This window comes from Miniopterus schreibersii (genome assembly GCF_964146895.1).
Source record: "Miniopterus schreibersii genome assembly, chromosome: 2".
In the NCBI taxonomy this organism is placed as follows: domain Eukaryota; kingdom Metazoa; phylum Chordata; class Mammalia; order Chiroptera; family Miniopteridae; genus Miniopterus; species Miniopterus schreibersii.
In genome coordinates this window covers 78,052,043-78,074,983 of record NC_138102.1, presented here as the reverse complement: position 1 = coordinate 78,074,983, position 22,941 = coordinate 78,052,043, and the positions used below count along the sequence as shown (strand labels likewise).

General features: G+C 37.2%; 1 protein-coding gene and 1 pseudogene across 2 annotated transcripts in view; one reads left to right on the top strand and one right to left on the bottom strand.

The window, feature by feature from the left end:
- Nucleotides 1-22,941, bottom strand: part of WDFY2 (WD repeat and FYVE domain containing 2) — a 186,495-nt gene that overhangs the window by 72,097 nt on the left and 91,457 nt on the right. The window contains exon 4 of the mRNA XM_081129853.1: nt 5,801-5,855. Coding sequence (XP_080985979.1) covers nt 5,801-5,855 — 55 coding nt within the window. The remainder of the gene's footprint in view (nt 1-5,800; nt 5,856-22,941) is intronic.
- LOC308553390 (small ribosomal subunit protein eS1 pseudogene) lies at nt 18,553-19,395 on the top strand (annotated as a pseudogene). The gene has a single exon. The product of its transcript is annotated as a small ribosomal subunit protein eS1 pseudogene (transcript).

The window sequence follows — 22,941 nt, the reverse complement described above, 5'->3', positions numbered from 1 at the left end:
CCACTCATCTTGGGCTCCTGCAGAGTGAGGGAAGAGTGGACTGGAGCTATGTGAGGACAGTCTGGGGTTGTGGGCTCTGAAAAGAGAAATCAGAGGGCACCTATCTGGATTGCAGTGCCCAGTCATTCCCCCAGACAGCACAGAACATCTTTCTCAGGCAATTTTTGGCTTTTGCCTGAGGGAGGGAAGTAATAGCCCTACCCTGCTGGAAAACCTCTCACCCTACCCAGAGGAGTTTCTACAGCCTGAGGCCTGTTAAGGGACAGATAACAACCAGCCTCCCCACCCTGTGGAGATTCTACAGCCTAAGGCTCATTAAGAAAATCGGATTAATCAGCCTGCAAATAGAGGCAGATCTCAGACTACTTTGAGTCCATGCCTGATCTGCTTCTGGACCCGGGCCTTGGAAACGGAGATTTTGGTGTGCATCTTGGTGCTGTCCAAATGCACCCAGCCCCAGCAGAGGAGACCTCAAGCTGAGGGTTGTTGATAGCTCCAAAGAGGGTACTCAGGGATAGTCACAAACTGCATCTGACATTGGCCTGTACCAGAGACCCTCCAAAAAGACTAAGAGTCTTAGAAGACCTACCTAATACTTAGTACCAAACCTAAAAAAAGTAGCCAAAATGGGAAGAACAAAAAACAAGCTCCAAATGAAAAAATGAGAGAAGTCTCCAGAAAAAGAGATAAACAATCTATCAGATATAGAGTTCAGAACACTGATTGTAAGGATGCTCAAGAGCATGAAAAAAGATATGGAAACTATGAAGGAAATTAAGAATGACATAGCAGAAATAAAGAATACATTGGAAGGAATAAACAGCAGATTAGAGAAAGCTGAGGACTGGATCAGCAAATTAGAAGACAGGGTAGAAAAAAAATCAACCAGAGATCCAAAAAGAAAAAACAATTAAAAAACAGGAGGACAGTCAAAGGGAGCTGTGGGACAACATGAAACATAATAATATTCGCATTATAGGAGTGCCAGAGGAGGTTGAAAGAAAGCAAGGGTTAGAGGACCTGTTTGAAGAAATAATGGCAGAAAACTTCCCTAACCTGGTAAAGGAAAAAGTCACACAAGTTCAGGATGCACAGAGAGTCCCAAGCAAGAAGAATACAAAGAGTCCCACTCCCAGACACATCATAATTAAAATAACGAGAATTCAAGACAAAGAAAGAATCTTAAAGGAAGCTAGAGAAAAGGAATCTGTTACCTACAAAGGAGCCCCATAAGGCTGTAAGCTGACTTCTCATCAGAAACTCCACAGGCCAGAAGGGAATGGCATGAAGTACTCAAGAAAATGCAAAACAAGGATCTGAAACCAAGACTACTCTATCCAGCAAGATTATCATTCAAGATAGATGGTGAAATAAAGAGCTTCCTAGATGCTCTTTATGGTGAAAAAAAGGCTGAAGGAGTTTATCACCACAAAAACCAGAATTACAAGAAATGTTAAAGGAACTGCTGTAATTAGAAGTAGAAATAGAGATAATGAGAAACATAGGCATAAAGAAATAAAATGGCAGTAGATAAGTATCTTTCAATAATAATACTAAATGTAAATGGATTAAATGCCCCAATAAAAAGATGTAAGGAGGATGAATGGATAAGAAAACATGACCCAAATATATGCTGTCTGCAAGAGACCCACCTCAGAACAAAAGACTCACAGAGGATCAGAGTGAAAGGATGGAAAAAAATTTTCCATGTAAATGGAAATGAAAAAAGAAAAAAATAAGCTGGGGTAGCAATACACATGCCAGACAAAATAGACTTCAAAATGAAGACCATAACGAGAAACAAGAAAACTCATTACATAATACTAAAGGGATCAGTCCAACAAGAGGATGTAACACTGAGAAACATATGCACCTAATACAGGTGTACCTAAATTTATAAAAAAATTCTAGAGGGCTTTACGGGTGAGATCGACAGCAATACAGCCATACTAGGGAACTTTAACACCCCACTGACTTCACTGAATAGGTCTTCCAGACAAAAAATCAACAAGGAAACAGTGACCCTAAATGGCACACTAGATCAGATGGATTTAATTGACATTTACAGAACATTCCACCCCAAAGCTACAGAATATACATTCTTTTCAAGTGCACATGGGACATTCTCAAAGATAGACCACATGTTAGGACACAAAACAAGTCTCTACGAATTCAAGAAGACTGAAATCATATCAAGCATCTCCAACCACAATGGCATGAAATTAGAAATCAACCACAATAAAAACACTAAAAAACATTCAAATACATGGAGGCTAAATAGTATGTTTTTAAACAATTGGTTACCCAAGAGATCAAGAAAGAAATCAAAAACTTCCTGGAAAAAAACAAAAATGAACACACAACTCCAAATCTATGGGACACAATGAAAGCAGTCCTAAGAGGGAAGTTCATAGCACTACAATCCTACCTCAAAACACAAGAAAATCTTCTAATAGACTTTCTAACCCTATAACTTAAAAACTTAGAAAGAGAACAACAAGAAAAGCCCAGAGTAAGTAGAAGGAAATAAATAATAAAGTTCAGAGCAGAAATAAATGACATAGAGAGTAAAAAACAATACAAAAGATCAAATGAAACCAAGAGCTGGTTCTTTGAAAAGATAAACAAGATTGATGAAGCTTTAGCCAGACTCATCAAGAAACAAAAAGAGAGGACTCAAATCAATAAAATCAGAAACAAAAGAGGTGAAGTAACAACTGACACCACAGAAATACAAAGGATTGTAAGAAAATACTATCAACAACTATATGCCAATAAGCTGGACAACCTGGACGAAATGGAAAAATTCTAACAAAAATACAATCTTCCAAAACTGTGAAATAATTACCACAATAACTTCAGTTAACGTCTATCACCTCACATAACTACACTTTTTTCCCTTATGATAAGAAGTTTTAAAATCAAAGGTTTTGACCTTAAAAGTTGGAATTTTGATTTATCATGTGAGACTTCCCCTCTATCCAGATTTGAGATGAGGAATAAATTTCCCTATATTCTTCAAAGCCAATAAGAGGAGGGTTTTGCTCCTCTCCTTTTCATGGGGTTATGTCCTATTATGGATTTCAACTTTATGTGGAAATCTCAGTTACAATTTCCCATCTCATTCAGGCCCTAGGTCTCATCTCTTGTCCCTCATTGAACATTCATACAGAAGCTTCAGGCTTTTAGGGGCTCTTTTTATCTCCTCAGGACATCTGCAATGTGAGGTCATAAGTATATGCTTTGAGCTTTGTGTTTTCTGTGCTTCTGGCACATGGAAATCTTCCTTTTGTTTCTCTCATGAGCCTACCATGCATTAAAAAGAGCAACAAAAACAACAAAAAGTGTCATTTTACCATTTCTCTAAGGTGTTTGTGGTGAAATGGTTTCTTCAGTTATCTAGTTGTCAATTTTTATAACCCCCTTGTAGACAAAATGGGAATAAATGAGCTATATTTTGATATAGTTAGATGTATATAAAACAAGTTGGATAAGAGAGACAAAGAATAATGGCATATGAAGAGTAGTTTTTAGTGATATAATCATTTGTGCATCCACGCAGCCAGTCACTATTTTTAACAAAGATGATATATTTTATGATTATATATTTAAGAAAAACACAAAACTAAGTGAGAGTTAAATGATAACCAGGATTTCAAAATATCTTGATAAGCTAAGATGATGGACTAAATAAAATGAGATGAATAACAGAATGTGAAGTCAAGCATTTAAGCTAAAAACAAACAAACAAACAACAAAACCCCACAAGAAACAACTTCAAAGGTACAGGAGATGCAGCCTGATAACAACTCAAGTGAGAACTGTTGAGGGGTTGACTTGCCTGTTCTGCATGAGCTCACAGTGTAAAGTGGCTGCCACCCTTGATATTAGAACAGTGCCCAGGAGAAGAAGGAAATACGATTTTGTACTTATCACATTACATGTGTGTATTAGTTATCTATTCTGCAACAAGTTACACCTCAAAACTTAGTGGCTTAAAACAGTAAACATTTGTTATTTAAGGACAATTTCTGTGGGTCAGAAATCTTGGTGCCATCTAGGTTGGTGCCTCTGCTGAAAGGTCTCGCACAGGACAGAATCCAGGTGTGGGCTGTGGGAGCCTGAAAGCCTGACAGAGGGAGTTTCTGACTTCAAGCCCTCTCACACAGCTGCTGACATGATTCGGTTCCTCACAGGCTGCTAAACTGAGGGTTTCAGTTCCTTACTGACTGCTGACATGGCCTCCCCTCAGTTCCTTACCACACGGCTTCTCCTCAAGGCAGCGTACAACACGGCAGCTGGCTTCCACCAGAGCAGGGAAGCAAGAGAGCAGGAGAAGGCGAGCAAGATGGAAGCCCCAGCCTTTTTGTAAACTAATCTCAGAAGTGATATTCAATACTTGCCATATTTTAGGTCCAGCCTACACTCAGGGAGAGGGGTATGAATACCATGAGGCCAAGATCATTAGGAGCCATCTTAGAGGCTGCATACCAAAATGTGTCATACTTTTTTAAATGGTCTCAATAGTCCCAACATGATACCCTAGGATTTGTGACCAAGACTATTAAAAAAATCTTTTAAAGAACAAAAACTCAGGTCATGTAAAGGAAAATATAAAATACTTAGGCTAGAAAAGGAATGAAAGGAGAGGCATGAACAGGGGTTAGAATTTTGATGGCTCTTTTAAAATCACTAAAAAGCTGCCATGTGTAAGACAGAGTATACTTAGTTTTTGTAGCTCCAATAGGCTGAGCAAAGACTTATAGGGGAACATTCTAGCACTTAACACATAACATTATTTCTGACGTTATATCACATAACATTATTACTCTAGCGCTTATCATATATCATTATTATTTTTATAGGAGTTTGAGCCAAACAGATGATATATACCAGGGAACAAGATCTCAAATGTTCCTTTATCACATAACATTTTGATGGTCTGTTTACCTGCTTGTATGCTCCACATGATTATAATTTACTTATAGGCAGATACTACATATGTCTTGTTCACTATTATAGTCCTCAGTTATTGGAACAAAGACTAGTACTCAATAAATACTTGATAAGTGATATGTGAAAAAATTAAAGAATAAATCTATAGGTAAATAAATTTTGGTTCAAAATATAAAACTAAAGAATGTAATTCTTAGCATTTTCCCAAATCAGGATGAGTTGCTACGTTGCTGGAGGTATTAGAGGAAATGCTGAATGACCATGCAAAATGAATGAGGTCAAGAGATTTGGATGAAATGAATTCTAAGTGTTAAAGGTCCACTTCCAATATTCTGATCCCATGACATTGGTGGTCTGGATAAAGAAATCCTTAACAAAAATTATCACTGGTACATATGATGGAAACAACCTGTTGAAGATAAAATACAATCACAATTCCCTCACTTAGATAGTATAAACATTCTAACCCTTTTAAAACATTTAACCAATGAAAAGAATCCCAAGTAAAGCACCTCACTCCTAACACTGGCCCCACTTTTCATGCCTGCTGCACTGTTAGGAGCAGCGTGGTACAGTAAGTAGGAAACCAAAGGACAGAGGCTGTGGGTTCTTGAGTCACAGTGACCAGGTCAGGCTCTGCACTTTACCAGCTATAGGACCACAGGCAAGTCTTACCTCTTTAGGCCTAAACATCTTACCTCCTAAACCTGGGATAACATTAACCTCAAACTGCTGCTGTTTTGTTTCCCTGACTATTTTAAGGTAAGGCCTCTCTCATGGTAGTGGAAGCCAGCAAGAAACATTTCAAAGTTTAGGTAAGTGAAAGCACTGCTCTCATTCCTACCTTGATAGTTTTTCACAGGAGTCATCTTGTTATAATCTTCTGATAAAATAAATTCCTACAAAAAAGAAGAAAAATATTAAGCAAAAGGAAATTCTCTATGTGAATATGTTTCAGTAAAACTAGACTGTATAAAGCAAACATCACAGAATTACATCTAACATTAGTATTTTGCCAATTAATTCTGCATTTTGTACCTCCTTAAAAGTATGATAATCATAACTGTAATTCAATGCAATATCATAATTTTTACCTCACAATTCTGAAGTTGATCTTTTGAGTATGCATGTGAAGAAAACTGGACCAAGTCCAGAGTCATGATCCTGATAAACTCTGAAGATAAACCTGATTCACACTATTTTTCTTTCAATGGTGCCATAGCTGAAAATTTGCAAGGCTCTGGTCAGTGTCCAAATAAATGGCAATCCTCTACTAGAAAAATAAGTATTTTAAAGATTTTATTTCTAATATTGCTAACTATTTCCCCTTATTAAGAACTTCTAAAGGCTGCATCTTACTGATCCCTGTATCCCCAGGGCATCTGGCACATATATACTCATTGTGGGGATACATAAAAGGTGAGTGAGTATGTTTCACCTGTCATTCACCTCACTTCATCTCATCAGGTAGACATTCTGTAATGTCACGCCATCACAAGAAGAAGTGATTGTACGCCATCACAGTACAATATGATATTTTGAGAACACATTCACACAAATTTTATTACAGTGTAGTTATAATTGTTCTATTTTATTATTAACTATTATTATTAATCTCTTTGGCCTAATTTATAAATTAAATTTTATCACAGGAATGTATACATAGAAAAAAACACGGTATACATAGGGTTCAGTACTATCTGTACTTTCAGGCTTCCACTGGGAGTTTTGGAGCATATTTTCCACAGATAAGGAAGGAATATATTCATTTTCTTTTTCTTTTTTAAAAAATATCTTTATTGATTCAGAGAGAAGAGAGGACAGGGAGAGAGAGAAACATCAATGATGAGAGAGTCGTCATTGGTCGGCTGCCTCTTGCACACCCCGGACTGGGAATCAAACCCACAACCCGGGCATGTGCCCTGACCTGGAATTGAACTGCAATCTCCTATATCCTGATTTCCTCCTTAAATTAGGAATTATTTAGAAAAAAATCTTATTTATAAGCAGTTATATTTATGGTTATCTTTTTGTTGCTATTTTCTAGTTTTATTGGCTTATATTTAGAAAACATTTTTATTTTTAAAAATTATTAAGATTTTATTCAGTCAAGATATTAATAATTTTGTAAATGTCACAGATATGAGAAAAATGCTTTTTATCCAAAGTGCTAGACCTATTTGTATATCTATTTAATAAAACTTGATGATAGTTTTCAAATCTTCTCTATTTTTACTTAGTTGCCTACTTAAATTTGAAATTCAGAAAGGTGTACTAAAGAAATGGGCTTTGTTTTTAGTGTTTATTATTCTGATTATAAAAGTAATATGCTTACTGTAGATAAACAAAAACTATGTAAAATATCAAGAAGAAAATTTAGCCCTGCCGGGTGTGACTCAGCGGTTAAGCGTTGACCTAGGATCCAGGAGATCGGGGTTCAATTCCCGGTCAGAGCACATGCCCGGGTTGCGGGCAGCAGCCGATCAATGACTCTCTCATCATTGATGTTTCTATCTCTCTCTCTCCCTCTCCTTTCCTCTCTCTGAAATCAATAAAGATATACCTTTAAAAATTAATTAATTAATTAATTAATTAAATAAAATATTTTTTTTAAAAAAAGAAGAAATTTTAAATTGTCTATAACTCTACGACATAGTGATAATTCCTGTTAATATTTTGATTTTTTGCCTTTTCAATCTTTTCTCCTTATATACATTAAAACACATTAAACTGCAATGTAGTACTACTGATGCTGTTTTGTAGCTCTCTTTCTTAACTTAACATTATCACATGACCAGTCTTGGTCATTAAACATTCTTTGAAAACATAAGTTTAAGGGCTACATAATATTTCACTGGATGGCTATGTGAGATCTTACCTAATTAGCTCCTGATCCTAGTATTTTCTAAGATACCAGCTATTATTATTATTATTTTAATGAGATTACCCTTATAATCTTTGTCTGTTTTATGATTACTTTCTTTGGTTTTCTATACATGGAATTATCAATATAAAAGGTACAAATACTTCTAAAGCTCTAGTTACATATTACCATAACTTTTCTAAATAGTCTGTGCCAACTTATGTCACCCTATCATTGTACAAAAGAGCTTATTTTATTCAATTCTAGCCACCATGCATATTTAAAAATTGCTAATACTGCCTGGCCAGGTGTGGCTCAGTAGTTGAACATTGACCTAGGATCCAGGAGATCAAGGTTCGATTCCTGGTCAGGGCACATGCCCGGGTTGTGGGCTCGATCCCCAGTAGGGGGTGTGCAGGAGGGAGCCAATCAATGGCTCTCTCATCATTGATGTTTCTATCTCTCTCCCTCTCTCTCTTACTCTCCCTGAAATCAATAAAGATATATTTAAATAAATAAAATTGCTACTACTTAGATAAAAATAGAATTAAAATTTTTTTAACACTAAAAATGCTTATTAGCCCAGAAATGCAAATTAAAACCACAATGAGATATCGCCTCACACCTGTCAGAATGGCTATCATTAATAAATCCACAAACAAGTGCTGGCAAGGATGTGGGGAAAAGGAAGCCCTCGTGCACTGCTGGTGGGAATGCACACTGGTGCCGCCACTGTGAAAAACAGTATAGAATTTCCTCAAAAAGTTAAAAATGGAACTTTTGACCCAGCAATCCCACTTCTAGGAATGTATCCGAAGAAACCTGAATCACTAATTTGAAAGAATATGCACCCCTATATTCACTGTAGTGTTATTTAGAATAGCTAAGATCTGGAAACAGCTCAAGTGCCCATCAGTAGATGAGTGGATAAAAAAGCTGTGGGACATTTACACCATGGAATAGTACTCAGCTGTCAAAGAAAAAAAAAAGAAGAAAACGTTACCTTTAGTGACAACATGGATGGACCTGGAAATTATTATGCTAAATAAAATAAAGCAGTCAGAGAAAGACAAGTATCACATGATCTCACTTATATGTGGAATCTAATGAACAAAATAATTTAACAAACAAAATAGAAACAGAAGCATAGCTACACAGAGCAGACAGCTATCAGAGGGGAGAGGGGGGTTGGGGAACTGGGTAAAAAAATGTGAAGGAGATTAAGCAAAAAAAAAAAAGTGTGTGTGTGTGTGTGTGTGTGTGTGTGTGTGTGTGTGTGTGACACATAGTCATGGACAACAGTATGGTGATAGCCAGAGGGAAAGAGGGGTGGGGGAAGGTGGAAATGGGGAAAGGGGCAATAAATGGGGATCGAAAGAGACTTGACTTTGGGTGGTGAGTGCATGATGCAGTGTGCAGATGATGTTTTACTGAGTTGTACATTTGAAACCTGTATGGGGTAACCAATGTCACCCCAATAAATTCAATAAAAAATAAAAAATAAAAATAAATAAATATTGGCCAAAGCAAAAAATGATTCAATCATGAAGAGGGGGGCAAGGGGGGAAATGTGGGACATGTGTCATACTGTCAACAATAAATTTTAAAAATGATTCAATCACTGTAGATATAAAATGTATTATCATAGACGCTATGTGCCTCCTAATCTCTCTTCTTAAAAAAATGTAGTTAGCCCGGCTGGGCATGGCTTAGTGGTTGAACATCGACCTAGGATCCAGGAGATCACAGTTCGATTCCCCATCAGGTTGCAGGCTCAATCCCCAGCTGGGGGCATGCAGGAGGCAGCTGATTCTCTCATCATTGATGTTTCTATCTCTCCCTCTACCTTCCTCTCTGAAATCAATAAAGATATATTTTTAAAAATAAATAAAATAAATAAAGACCTGCAGAGAGGGGTCATAAAAATGTTTAAAAAAAAATGTAGCTAGATGATCATTATAATAATCTTTTTTGGCAACAAAAAAGAAAAATCCCAAGAATTTTGATTGGAATTGCACTAAACCTTTAAATTCAGAAAGAACTGACAGTTAAAAGTCTTCTTTTATGTATAATTAACAAATTCTTATAATGTTGAATCTTCAACTAAGTTTCACATATTTCTTTTTAAGATCATTTATAGTTTCTTGTTAACTTCTGTAAATGGGATAGTTTTTCTACTACTTGGTAAACTTTGAGTAACAAAGATAACTTTACAGGTGCTATCTCTGGACTGAAACTGAAAAATAGTGGCCTCACAGTTCTTGGGAGACACACTATGGACCCATTAAAAATCTTGTATGTGACAGATACAGGTAGGGTACTCAGTTACATGGGACATTTAACACAACCCAAAGGCAGAATAAGGTACTAGCCTATTAAGATTTAGAAAGAAAGGAAGAAAGCATGTTTCAGATCAAATTAGGAAACAAAAAGAAAAGAGAGAAAAAAATGTCGAGACTGGTTAAGCTCCAATGTTAAGAGCTGTTAACTGCCAGTGCTTTGGGCTGGGGATGGAGTAAAGAAAAATGGAATATGCTATTAAGCTCCTTTGTACATTTGTCAACACTTTTTCTACTGATCCTGTCTCTTTGAATTTTTATGAAAACCAGATCCTGCAGAATGAGTCAATCAGACAGTAATATTACTTTATTTGGGCAACATCAAACTGAAAAGTTGTTGGCATGCCCTGCCATTGAAGAATATACAAGGCCCATGCTTGTTTATACACATGCCATTCTCAACCCTCTTGTGTGTTTCACAAGAACAATTATTTCCTATTGGTTTATGAAACTTTATCTGTCAAGTAGATACCATGGCTCTTGTCTGGTAACAGAAGTAATCTTAACTAAGGTTGTTATTCAGCTTTTTCTCAGGCTATGGTTTTCTTTTCTAGTTATCCTGAGACTCCCACCCATCACAAGCTCCCAGGGATGTCCTAGATTCTTCTGTGAAACTCAGGAAGTAATGGAACAGAAGGCTAGGATACATAGTGCTGTGGTGTAGCTCTGGTTCCATCAAGGGAACCAGGCATGACAGGAGCACAGTAAGGTCCAGTGGCACAGAAAGCAGCAGCCCCTACCTAGGGCCAAGCTTCTATCTATTATCTATCTATCTATCTATCTATCATCTATCTATCTATCTATCTATCTATCTATCTATCTATCTATCTATCTATCTATCATCTATCTATCATCTATCTATCTATCTATCTATCTATCTATCTATCTATCTATCTATCATCTATCTATCTATCATCTATCTATCTATCATCTATCTATCTACCTATCAATCAATCAATCAATCATCTATCTTTTCCTTCCTTCCTTCCCTCCTTCCCTCCTTCCCTCCTTCCCTCCTTCCCTCCTTCCTTCCTTCCTTCCTTCCTTCCTTCCTTCCTTCCTTCCTTCCTTCCTTCCTTCCTTCCTTCCTTCCTTCCTTCCTCCCTCCCTCCCTCCCTCCCTCCCTCCCTTTCTTTCCCTCGTCTGTGTCCATCCATTGTCCCCCCTCTTTCTCTTTTCAAAGTAATATTCAACCACTGCAAAATATAAGAACTTTTAAACAATAATAATGAAATTAATAAACAGTGAGCTTGGCTCCTCTGCTATCCTCATGGTTACCCTGACTCTCCACTCTGAGTTTACAGTAAAGGAATGCTGCTACACAGTTCTAAGCTAGGTCCACCTACTTGCCTATTAAGGTTCGATGAAATAGATCCTAAAGAATTCTAATAATAGAACCATGATACCTTACACATAAAAAATATACATATCAAATTTTAGTTTCTTGCTTTAGTTGAAAGTTTGCCAATGATCTCTTATTTCTTAAAATATAGCACTACTTTCGGGAATAAAAATGTAATTTACAATTAGATTATTAACTACTGATTATTTGTCATTTGTTGCACATCAGAGCATATAAACTGACTTAATGCCTGATAAATTAGAGTCTCTTATAGGTTTTTCTCTCCTCTCAGAAAAATACATCACAAAATAACCAGCAAGGTCATACAAAAACTAAACCAGAACTCTTAACTCAGCCCGAATATGACAAAGAATGAAGGAATGCTGTCATCTGCCTAACTGCCCAGCACAATTGTCACAAAGTATACAGTTTTGAGGTACTCATAAGTGTGCCTACGCAAAGCCACAACTGAAGAGAGGAGGTATACACATAAAAAGTTTCATGAACACAGAGGTTCTACACTTCTGGTTGGGAACAGAGGTGTCTTCTTTCTGCATCTGCCTCCGTAAAAGAAACTGATCTAAACCTAAAATCTGAGAGGTGCAATATTGGTAAACTTCTCATTTTACATTTTCATATAAATCCGTTTCTGTATCTGCTTTAGAAATGTTCAGGATATTGCCAAACATATTGCTCAGTGTCTTGATTATTCATTTACATGAGGGTGATGATTGTTTTAATTAACTGGTAAAAATATAACATTAAATTTACTATCTTAATCATTCTTAAGTATACAGTTCAGCAGTGTTAAGTATATACTTTGTTGTGCAACAGATCTCTAAAAACTTTCTCATCTTGCAAAACGAACTCTATACCCACTAAACATTAACGCCCCCAGCACTTGGCAATCACCTTTCTAGTTTTTGTTTCTATGATTTTAACTACATTAGATACCTCTTCTGAGTGGAATCACACACTATTTGTCCTTTTGTGACTGGCCCATTTCACTTAGCAAAATGTCCTTGAGGTTCATCCTATTGAAGGTTTATCCATGTGACAGGATTTCCTTCATTTTTAAGGCTGCACAATATTCCATTAAATGCATATACCACATTTTCTCCGCCATCCTTCTGACAATGTACACTTGGGTTGCTTTCACCTCTTGGCTATTTGTATGATGCTACAATGAACATGAATGTGCAAATCTCTCTTCCAGATCCTGCTCTGAATTCTTTTTGGGTATATATTCATAAGTGGAATTGCTGTATCATATGGTAATTCTATTTTTAATATTTAGAACATAAGAGGTTGATTGGTTTTAAAGTCAGTGTTAGAAAACTATTACTACCTTTAAAACTTTCTTTTTATTATACAGTTTCATAATTAACTGTACCTCCTTTTTGCCTTGGCTACCAGGTAATTCAGAATCAAATTAAAGTCTTAATAATACAACCTGTGTTAGTCTTTATAATCTGCATACTTGTATTATTCTAGGTTTCACTTAGGCTCTTTTGACTGTCAGGAACTCAAGCCAGTGAAGAAGAGAAGATTTATTGTACAGAGACAGAGGCCATATAGAAGAGCTACTGGACACTGAAGCTGCACTTACCAACCTCTGTCTCTCCTCACATCTGAGCATTCTTCTCCAAGTGCAATTTATTGTCCTTTCTCAACCAACTGGTCTCTTCTGAAAACTCAACTTTTGTTTTCTCACAACTAGGGCTTGCATGTAGCCATCACAGCCCTCTCTATAATGTAACCTTTCAGCTTCACTTTCTACCCACTGGCTTGCTCTCTTAATACTTCCAGGTTCAAATCCAGGGAGGAACCTGACCAGCCTACACAACTTTTCTCACTAGGACCCTAGGTAATCCATACGAGGCCCCTAGCCAGTCTTTGGGCGAAGTATCCAATCTCAGTTCAACTAATAAGTACTAAAATGGTCACAAGATATCTAACATGTATACCTCCACCTTTTCATCAGGGCCTTCGGAGGGCAGTTCTTTCACCATAGAAGAGGCTAAGCAGAGGTAGACACTGTATGTAACATACCTGGTCCATCTTTACATAACCGTGACATGTAGAACACACGTAAAACACACACACACTAATCTTCTTATGCCTCTTACTTAGGGCTATCTCCACATTTTAGTGTGTGCACACACGCGCACATACACACATTTTCCCCGGCCTTGACTCCAATTTTTATTTTCACTTTTATTTTCATTTTATTATGTATATTCTTGCAAACTTGTATGATAACTTTCTGAAATCAGATGGGCCATAATAAACAGATAAATAAAATAAGCTTATTTTTATGTCTTACACAAGTTTACCCTATTTTGAAGGTTACTTTATATCATAAAATTGCAGTGTTTCAAAATTATTGAGAAATTTCGAATTTTGAAAAGAAATTCCATAAAAGTAATGACTTCTGATCAAATAAGAGGGAAATACCTGCATATCCTAATCCTTTTATAGATATGAAAGGTTAAGACTGGAATTTGTACATCTTAATTGTCTTTTTGTTTAAATCAGCAGTTCTTAAACTTTTGGGTTTCTGGTTCCCTTTACTCTTAAAAATTATTGAGAACCCCCTTAGGCTGTATTTATTGGTATTTATCATATTAGAAATTAAAACTAAGAAAATTCAAAAATACTAATTCATCAAAATAACAATAAATTTATATATTACTATAAATAATTCTTTATGAAAGTACATTTTACAAAACAAAAAAACTAAGCAGAGTGGCATTGTCTTCCATTTTTGCAAATCTGATTAAAAGAAGACAGTAGGATCTTTTATCTGCTTCTGCATTCTCCTTGTTAAAAAATGAGAGTACAAAAGGCAAATAACATGTTAGTATCATGAAAACAGCTTTGACCTCACAGACCACAGTTTGAGAATACTGGTTCAGTGACTGACCTGACTTTCGGTTTTGATTAATCTTCATTTCAGATTCTGTCAGTCTGCCCAGAGACTTCAAAGAATTATTCTTATTTGTTTATAAATTATGAAAAGAGGCTTCGATGGCTACCAAACAATGGAACATTCTCTCCACCCAGGAACCAGGTGGGTTAAGTGACTTTTCCCCTCCTGTCAATGCCTAAGGTCCCTGATCTTTTCTGATTGCAGTATTTTAAGAAGTGGGAGGAAGGAATGCGTTAGCTGCAACCCCCCAGCCTCAGCTCTGAACTATGAATATGAAATATGACTAAGAAACCCCTAGTCATATTTCTAAGAGTGACATGTCAAAATACATGGAAAGAAATGATAACTGAGGCTTATGTAACAAGAGCAGCTGTTAGCCTCTCTAGGTTCAAAACATCACATACAAAGAAACAAATTCAGGTTTATAAATTCTTTTGATAAATTCTCATTCAAACTCAGATTTATACACAAAACACACAAATGCAATTTCAAGGTCTTTCTGAACATAAACTGTTCTCTCTCTAGGTTGGCCTAGATGCTTAACTTAAGGTTTACCTAACATCATTTTTCTTTAATGGTAACATATTCCTGTGTTTTCCCACCCCCCGCCCCCCGCCCCCAGCCCACAGCCCCCAGCCCCTAGCACTGAATGCAAGTAACCAGGCCCAGATGGTTTTTCAACACCTCTCCCAAAAGGACGGAAGGGAGAAGGTAAAAGAAAAAAAGGCACATGGGTTTGAAGTCAACCACTTCCAAGACTGCCTCTGGCAGGTTTCAGAATCTTAAGGGCAAATGCTCTTGGAAATTATTCAACAAATGGGGACTTTATCCTGCTCAAGGCCACAATCTGAAGCCAGAACAATGATGTATTACACAAAAAAGCAACTAAAGTATTATGCCCTCATTAACCTTCACAGATAGTGAAAAAGACTGCATATTTAAATAACTTCTAAACACAATAAAAGTTCTGTTGTAATATTAAACAGCAAAATACATGACAGATCAGTTTACATACTCTAATTGGTAGTACTTTTTTAAACAAAAAATGATGCAAGCCATTTGACAAAGTTATTCTGAACAAAAAAGCTGCTTACTGAAATTGAAAATTACTTATAGCTGATGTCACGAAATTTAGCCTGAAAGTCAAGACTGGCAACTACTGTTCCTACTGCTGAAAGCAGCTGGTGAAAGAAGTTTGGATCTTTGGTTGTTAAGTTTTGGATTTCCTGGAATTTTAGAGTTTGTAAGGGGTTTTAGAGACTGTCTAGCACAAAGACTCATTCTTTTTATCTACTATCTTTTGATTTACACAAACCTCAAAAAGCCTCTTCAAAAGGATATTAAAGCCTGGGTGAATGTCTCATTGAATTTCTATGAGCAAAGGAAAATATTACAGTGCAAATTCTGAAATCACTGCACACTTCAGAGAATCCAGGTAACAATACATTATAACAAACACAAAAGAAAGATAAGCACAAAGTATAACTCATGCCTCTCTCACAATCTGTTACCCAAGTCTAACAGGACTAACTGGTATGCCATGGACATCGACCATTCAGAACAGATACTGGTGTAGACAGTAGCAATTGCCAAATAGTATACTGACTGAAAATGAGCTTGGCCTGGGAGGTATCTTTGCCAGCTACTCTTTGTCTCAAGTCAGTTTCTCCTATACATTTAGCAATCAGGTCCTTACAATCCTTCTTGAACCGACACCCCTTCCAATGCTTGATGGTGGCCTGCACACCTCTACTACCTAGCCTTTGCACTAATCTCTCCTTTGCCAGGAAACTGTTCCCTTTCCCCAATCTCTAGCACTTTTCATACCATCCTTTTAGGCAAGGTTGGTCGGCAGAATGAATCTTCCCTTTTCTGAAATTCATGAAATTTATTTTTTATGCTCTTGATCACAATCTGCATTAAATTAGAGCTATCTATGATCAGATTATTTTATCTTTCCTCAAAGATTTTAAATGGAAACAAATGAAGTTTTTGTTTTCTTTCTTTCTTAATACACTTGTCTCCCATATGTCCAGCATTTCCCCCAATATGCTATGTATGAGAGGTAATCAATAAATATTTATAAAAGAATAATCATTTGCTTGTTTTTTATTATCACATCAAAATTTTAATTGTACTAATATTATAAACACTCCTGCCTCAGGGTATTTGCAATACCTGTTCCTCTACCTAGAACACTCTTTCCCCAGATATCAGCATGACTCACTACCTCACCCTTCAATTTCTCTGCTCAAATGAGAGCTTCTCAATGAGACATATGCCAATTCTTTTAAAATCTGCAATCTTGTCTCCTCTACCCCACCCTCACATTCCCAATCCCCCTTACTCGAATTCATTTTTTCCCATAGCACCCATTACCTTCTAACATATATAAGTTTTTATATTTCTTGTTTATTAAATTTAACATACACAAGATGAGGAATGGGGAAGGCGAGAGTTCATTAATGTATCTCAAGCACCTAGAACACTGACTAGCACATAGTAGCTGCTCAACATTTTAGTACGGCTGCAATAAACAAGTATGACATTAGGTTTATGTTTTCATATAGAGAAGACATCAAAAAAGGATTAAGTGATTTGCTCATCAATAAGTAGGCTTGGAAGTAGAAATTAGATCCTCAATTTGGGGGTTCCATGTTAACCACAATAGGTTTGAATGAAAATATGTACAATTACTATTGAAATAATAAAAGAAAAAGGAAGAGAGCCTAATTGCTAAAGCTATTACTTTTTGTAATCAATGCCAAAAAATAAAATGGCACTTGGTTTTGACTTAAATATAGGACTAATAAATGTTTTACTTCCTAGGTCATAACAAAACACCATAATGTGTTATTGTTGTTGTTGCTGTTTTTTAAATATATCTTTATTGATTTCAGAGAGAGGAAAGGAGAGGGAGAGAGAGCGATAGAAACATCAATGATGAGAGTCATTGATTGGCTGCAGCCCGCAACCCGGGCATGTGCCCTGACCGGGAATCGAACACTGATCGCCTGGATCCTAGGTCGACGCTTAACCGCTGAGCCACGCCCGGCCGGGCTGTTGTTGTTTTTTAAAAAAAGTCAGTTATAATCAACATATAACATTTTATTAGTTTCAGGTGTACAAAATAATGATTCCGTATTTGTATATATTGTGATGTGTTGCTTTACCAAGTTAACTGTTTCTAACCATGGTCTCTGTGTTAAAATGTTGTTATGTTTTTCTGGATTTAAACTGACAGATTTTTAGCCTGAACATTATTCAAACCAATAAATATGCAGATAGCAAGTAATGAGCAAATATAGAAAACAAACATTACATATAAAACCCAGTTTTAGTAGCTAAAAATGGTGCTCACAAGAAACCAACTGGTTTAAAAATTAAGAGTTTTAAAAAATTATCTTTAAACTTGAGATGGCAAATAATTATGTAAAAAAGCCTCTAATTTCAGATAAAATTATTAATTTTATCAAAAATTAAAGTTCATTTTTTCTTGAAATTAACTTTATGGTATAAAAATAACAATTACTATTTATTGAGGCCCTTATATAAATTGCCTCATGTTCTCCTCATAACAATCCTGTGAGGCATATATTCTTCCCCGTCTGCAGTGAGTAAACTGAGTGTATGTGAAGTTAGCCAACTTGCCCATCATTATCCAGCTAAAAGATGATAGAGCTGGAATTCAGATACAGCTCCCTCTGGAAGTAGTTTATACCTCATCAACCAGGATATCTGCCCCTGATATATGAAGGCAAAGTGTGTTAACAATGATTTCTCCCACAAATTCTGAATAAACTTTATCTGATAATGGGGTGGAAGAGAAGAATAAAACAATTGCTTCCCCCATATCACATCTGGTGGGAAACAAGGGCTTCTATAAGGATGACCGGAATGTAAGAATGAAAGTAAAAGGGTAAAGAAACTGGATGGAAACACAGATGCAACTGGCTTGGTTTTCATTCATTTGAAAATTATTACTGAGGTTCCAATTTGTGCAAGGCTCTCTACTGGGTATTGGAAATAGCAGTGCATGTAATGTTTCCTGCCTTCAAGTTGCTCATGCTAATGGAGGTTTATAAAAAACAAACACAAAAAACAAGAAAGTCAGCCTTTTGGCTCTCTGTGCAGCACCATGGTGGTGGGCAAGAACAAATGCCTTATGAAAGGTGGCAAAAAGGGAGCCAAGAAGAAAGTGGGTGATCCATTTTCTAAGACACATTGGTATGATGTGAAAGTACCAGCTATGTCCAATATACAAAACATAGAAAAACACTAGTCACGAGAACTCGAGGAACTCAAATCACATCTGATAATCTCAAGGGCTGTGCTTTTGAAGTGAGCCTAGCTGATCTGCTGAATGATGAAGTTGCATTTAGAAAACTCAAGCTAATAACTGAGGATGTGCAAGGCAAAAACTACCTAATTTCCATAGTATGGTTCTCACTCGTGACAAAATGAGCTCCATGGTTAAAAAAAAAAAAAAAAAAGGCAAACCATGATTGAAGCTCATGTCGATATCAAGAGTACCGATGGTTATTTGCTCCATCTATTTTGTGTTGGTTTTACTTAAAAAATGGAGCTTTCAGATTGAGAAGACCTCGTATGTTCATCATCAACAGGTCGGCCAAATCCGAAAGATGATGATGGAAATCATGACCTGAAAGGTAGACAAATGACTTGAAAGAAGTGGTCAATAAGTTGATTATAGATAGCACTGGAAAAGACACAGAAAAGGCTTGCCAATCTATTTATCTGCTCCATGATGTCTTTTTTAGAAAAGTTAAAATGCTGAAGCCCAAGTATGAACTGGGAAAACTCACAGAGCTTCATGGTGAAGGTAGCAGTTCTGGAAAAGCCACTGGGGATGAGACAGGTGCTAAAGTTGCACAAACTGGCGAATATGATCTACCAGTCCAAGAATTTGTTTAAAATTCAGACATTTAATGGTGACAAATAAGAATCCTACTTGTGGGGGGAAGTAGTAGTGGGAAAAAACAAGGAAATTACCACTTACTAAATTTCTCCTATTTATTATATTCAGGAACTCTATGTGTTATCTTACTCAATATACAATTGTATAAATAAACCATACATGTAAACTAATAATTACACATAAATACTATGGCAGAAATTTTGACTAAATGCTATGAGAACCCTTAAGAAGGGCCTTTTAACCCTGCCCTGGAGTAGGGCAGGCTTCTCAAAAGAATGGGTTTGGGGCTTTAGACTAATGGTTGAAGGTCTGAGAGGTGTTCCTCAGGGGGAAGGAAGCAGGAGGTCAGTCAGGGTAACATCTCCTTTCAGCAAGGGGACTCCACGTACATGGACATGGATCTGTGAACCAAACAAGTATGATATTTGGGTAAGAGAGTTTGTAATAAATGAGGCTGACAAAGTGGGCAACAATTAAGACATTTGAACTGTATTCTTCTGGAAGTTGTTGAGATTCTATACAGAGAGGAGTGGCATAATTATATGAGAATTTTAGATATGTGATGGCAGAGTAGCTGGTGGTGGCTCCTCAGTGATGTCATTTACTGAAGGAGAAAGAGCATATGTTAGGGAAAAGAGAATGATTTCTATTTAGAATATGCTAAATCGCATGTCTCGGAGACTCCCAGGTAGGAATACCAAGTAAGTAGCTAGGAGTTCAGGCTCGGGAGGACAGAACTGTAGATGTAGGATGCAGGCGTAGATCACCAAGAAAGAGTATGTAGCACAAGGCAGAACCCTGGGGAGCACTGACATTTAAGGCTCTGCCAAAGAAGGAAGACCCAGTAGAAACATCTGGAGAGAACTCAGGGCTTACTAAATTGAAAATAGCATACTAATTACCCAATCATGACACCACTCAACCCATTAGAAGGCACCTTTTCAACTCCTTTCTCTCCTACCCATGACAGACAAGCTCTGGACAAAAGAACCTGCCCTATCTCTCCAATGCAGGAAACCATTTGGACTTGAGTGATTGCTGCTGATGGGAAAACTATGCTGTTTTACATACCAGTACAGTTAGCAGTCTTCTGGCAACTGTGTAATTTGCTTCAGTGAGCTTAATAATGTCTAATATTGATAGTTTTCTTCCTATACTAAAAGAGTACTTATGAAAATGTAACACTCACTGGTAACAGAGTGGAGTTATTCCCCCATCTGTGAAACTGAAGATGAGTGGACTGTGATTTGTGGCACCTACATTCCAGGTGTATTGATAGAGGAGCTGTAAAATAAACAAGGAGGGGCACAGGCTTTGGAAACAAAACCTCCCCTGGGTTACCACCACCCTGAGTCACTATAGCATCCGACTGCAATAAAACAAACAAACACAAGCCCAGCAGCAAATCCCAGCACTGTACCCTGTGACCAGGACAGTCCTAATGCCATTCCCTTCTCTAACTTAAGCTTCTAGGCAGCAAGGCCTAAAAAAAGCCTGTTTTCAAGACTGTCTCGGATCAGAGTAGAGATAGTAACACCAGATGATAGCAATACAGTGATGTAGGGACTATAAAAGAATAACTGTGCCCTAGCTGGTTTGGTTCAGTGGTTAGAGCATTGGCCTGTGGACTGAAGGGTCCTGGGTTCAATTCCAGCCAACGGCACGTAACTCAGTTGCAGGCTCGATTCCCAGCCCCATTCAGGGGACATGCAGGAGGCAACCAGTCGATGTTTCTCTCTCTCTCTCTTTCCCACTCTGAAAAGCAATGGGAAAAATATCCTTGAATGAGGCTAAAAAAAAAAAAAAAAAAAAGAATAACTGCATCCGTCACACATTTTGGCTCTAGTGAGTTCTCAAGCTTTATAGAAAAAGAATAAATATCAGATGGCTCTTTGGGGGTATGTTTCATGACTCCTTTGTTGTCAAGGTACTCTGGGAGGAATGCCTTCAAAGGTAATTGACATAGAAATACCCTACCTGTACCCCTAGGCTCTGAACCTTGCAATCTAAAAGACAGTGATCTAAGAAGCATGGCCCAATCCATATGCACAGTTTATGTAAAACATTAACTCAAAATAAAAATTAGAAAAATATTTGTGCACACAGAGGACCTTATTTTCACATGTCTACATGGAAATAATTAATAAAAGATTTGTGACAGATACCTAGTTTTAAAAAAAATTGTAGGACCACAGAGAGCTCTCTGGACACTGGCCTAGAAAATTCAGACTCCCAAATGAATAGTAAGTGATACAGCCCTTTATGGCTGGTAACCTTCCCTCCTCCCATACTTAGTCCACTGGAGTAAGGTCGTCTCTTTTGATGAGAAATTTGCTACATCTTCTCCAGTCATCCATTCAGAGCATCTTCAGTAATTTGCACAATTCTCTGAGCCCAACCTTCCTCTGAGGGTGATGAAAATTAAAATAGTAACAACTTGGACAAAAAAACATTTTTGCAGAAAAAAATTGTATTTGAGAGTCCACATTTTGCAAATCACTGGTAAATTATTGTGATAAGGCAGCAAAGACTGAATGAACATGGGACTAGAAATACGTTGAATCATCCTAACTAGTATGCCACCATGAAGCCACCTCCTCTCCTTGGAACTGGCCTACTAAATGCACATGACACAGATTTTAACCAAGGCTTCCTGGTTACCGCCAATGGAGGGTGCTGCTGCTAATGACAACAATGTTGCCAGGAGCTAACATTTATGGAACACTTGATATGTACAGGCACTGATCTAAAAGCTTAATGTATATTATGTCAGATAATCCTCACAACTCTATAAAACTAATACATTATCCTCATTTTACAGATAAGGAAACAGGCACAGAGAGTAAAGCAACTTGCCCAGGGTGACACGTGTGGAGTGAGAACTGCAATTTGACCTAGGCAATTTGATTCCAGAGTCTGTGCTCTTAACCTCTCTATATTGTCAACTTGATAGACTATTAATTAACTCATTAATTCATTTGATAAATATTTACAGAGCACTTACAATTCATGGGCACTGTACTGGGGTGTCAGGGATGTAATAAAGAGTCAAGCAGAATAGCCACTGCCCTGTGGAGCTTATGCTGAATATATGTAGTAATCAAATAATCACCCAAATAAGTACAAAATGGCAACTATGATAACTGCTACAGAGGAGGGTACTCAACGCTATGAGCACTTATAATTCAGGGACATGTTGGAGGATCAGGGGAGACTTCCCTAGGGAAATAAAAATTAAACTATCTGAACAACAATAGCTTAAGTAGGCGAAGAGAAGAAGGAAGCACATTCAAAGAGAAGCTCTGTGAAAGGAGGAAACACAATGAGTATGAGGGACTGAAAGTGGGCCACTAAGGCTGAAACTCCAAGAGGAAGGGCTTTACACAAAAGGAGGTTGCAGGGGGCAGGGGCAGACATGATAGGGTCGCACAGGTCATGTGAAGAATTTTGGCCTGTGTCCCTAAGAGCAAGGGAAAGACACTGGAAATGTTTGACAGGGGAAATAACAAGATAAAATGTGTTTTGAAAAGATCCTTCTAGCTCCAATATGGGAAACAGACTGGAGAAGGC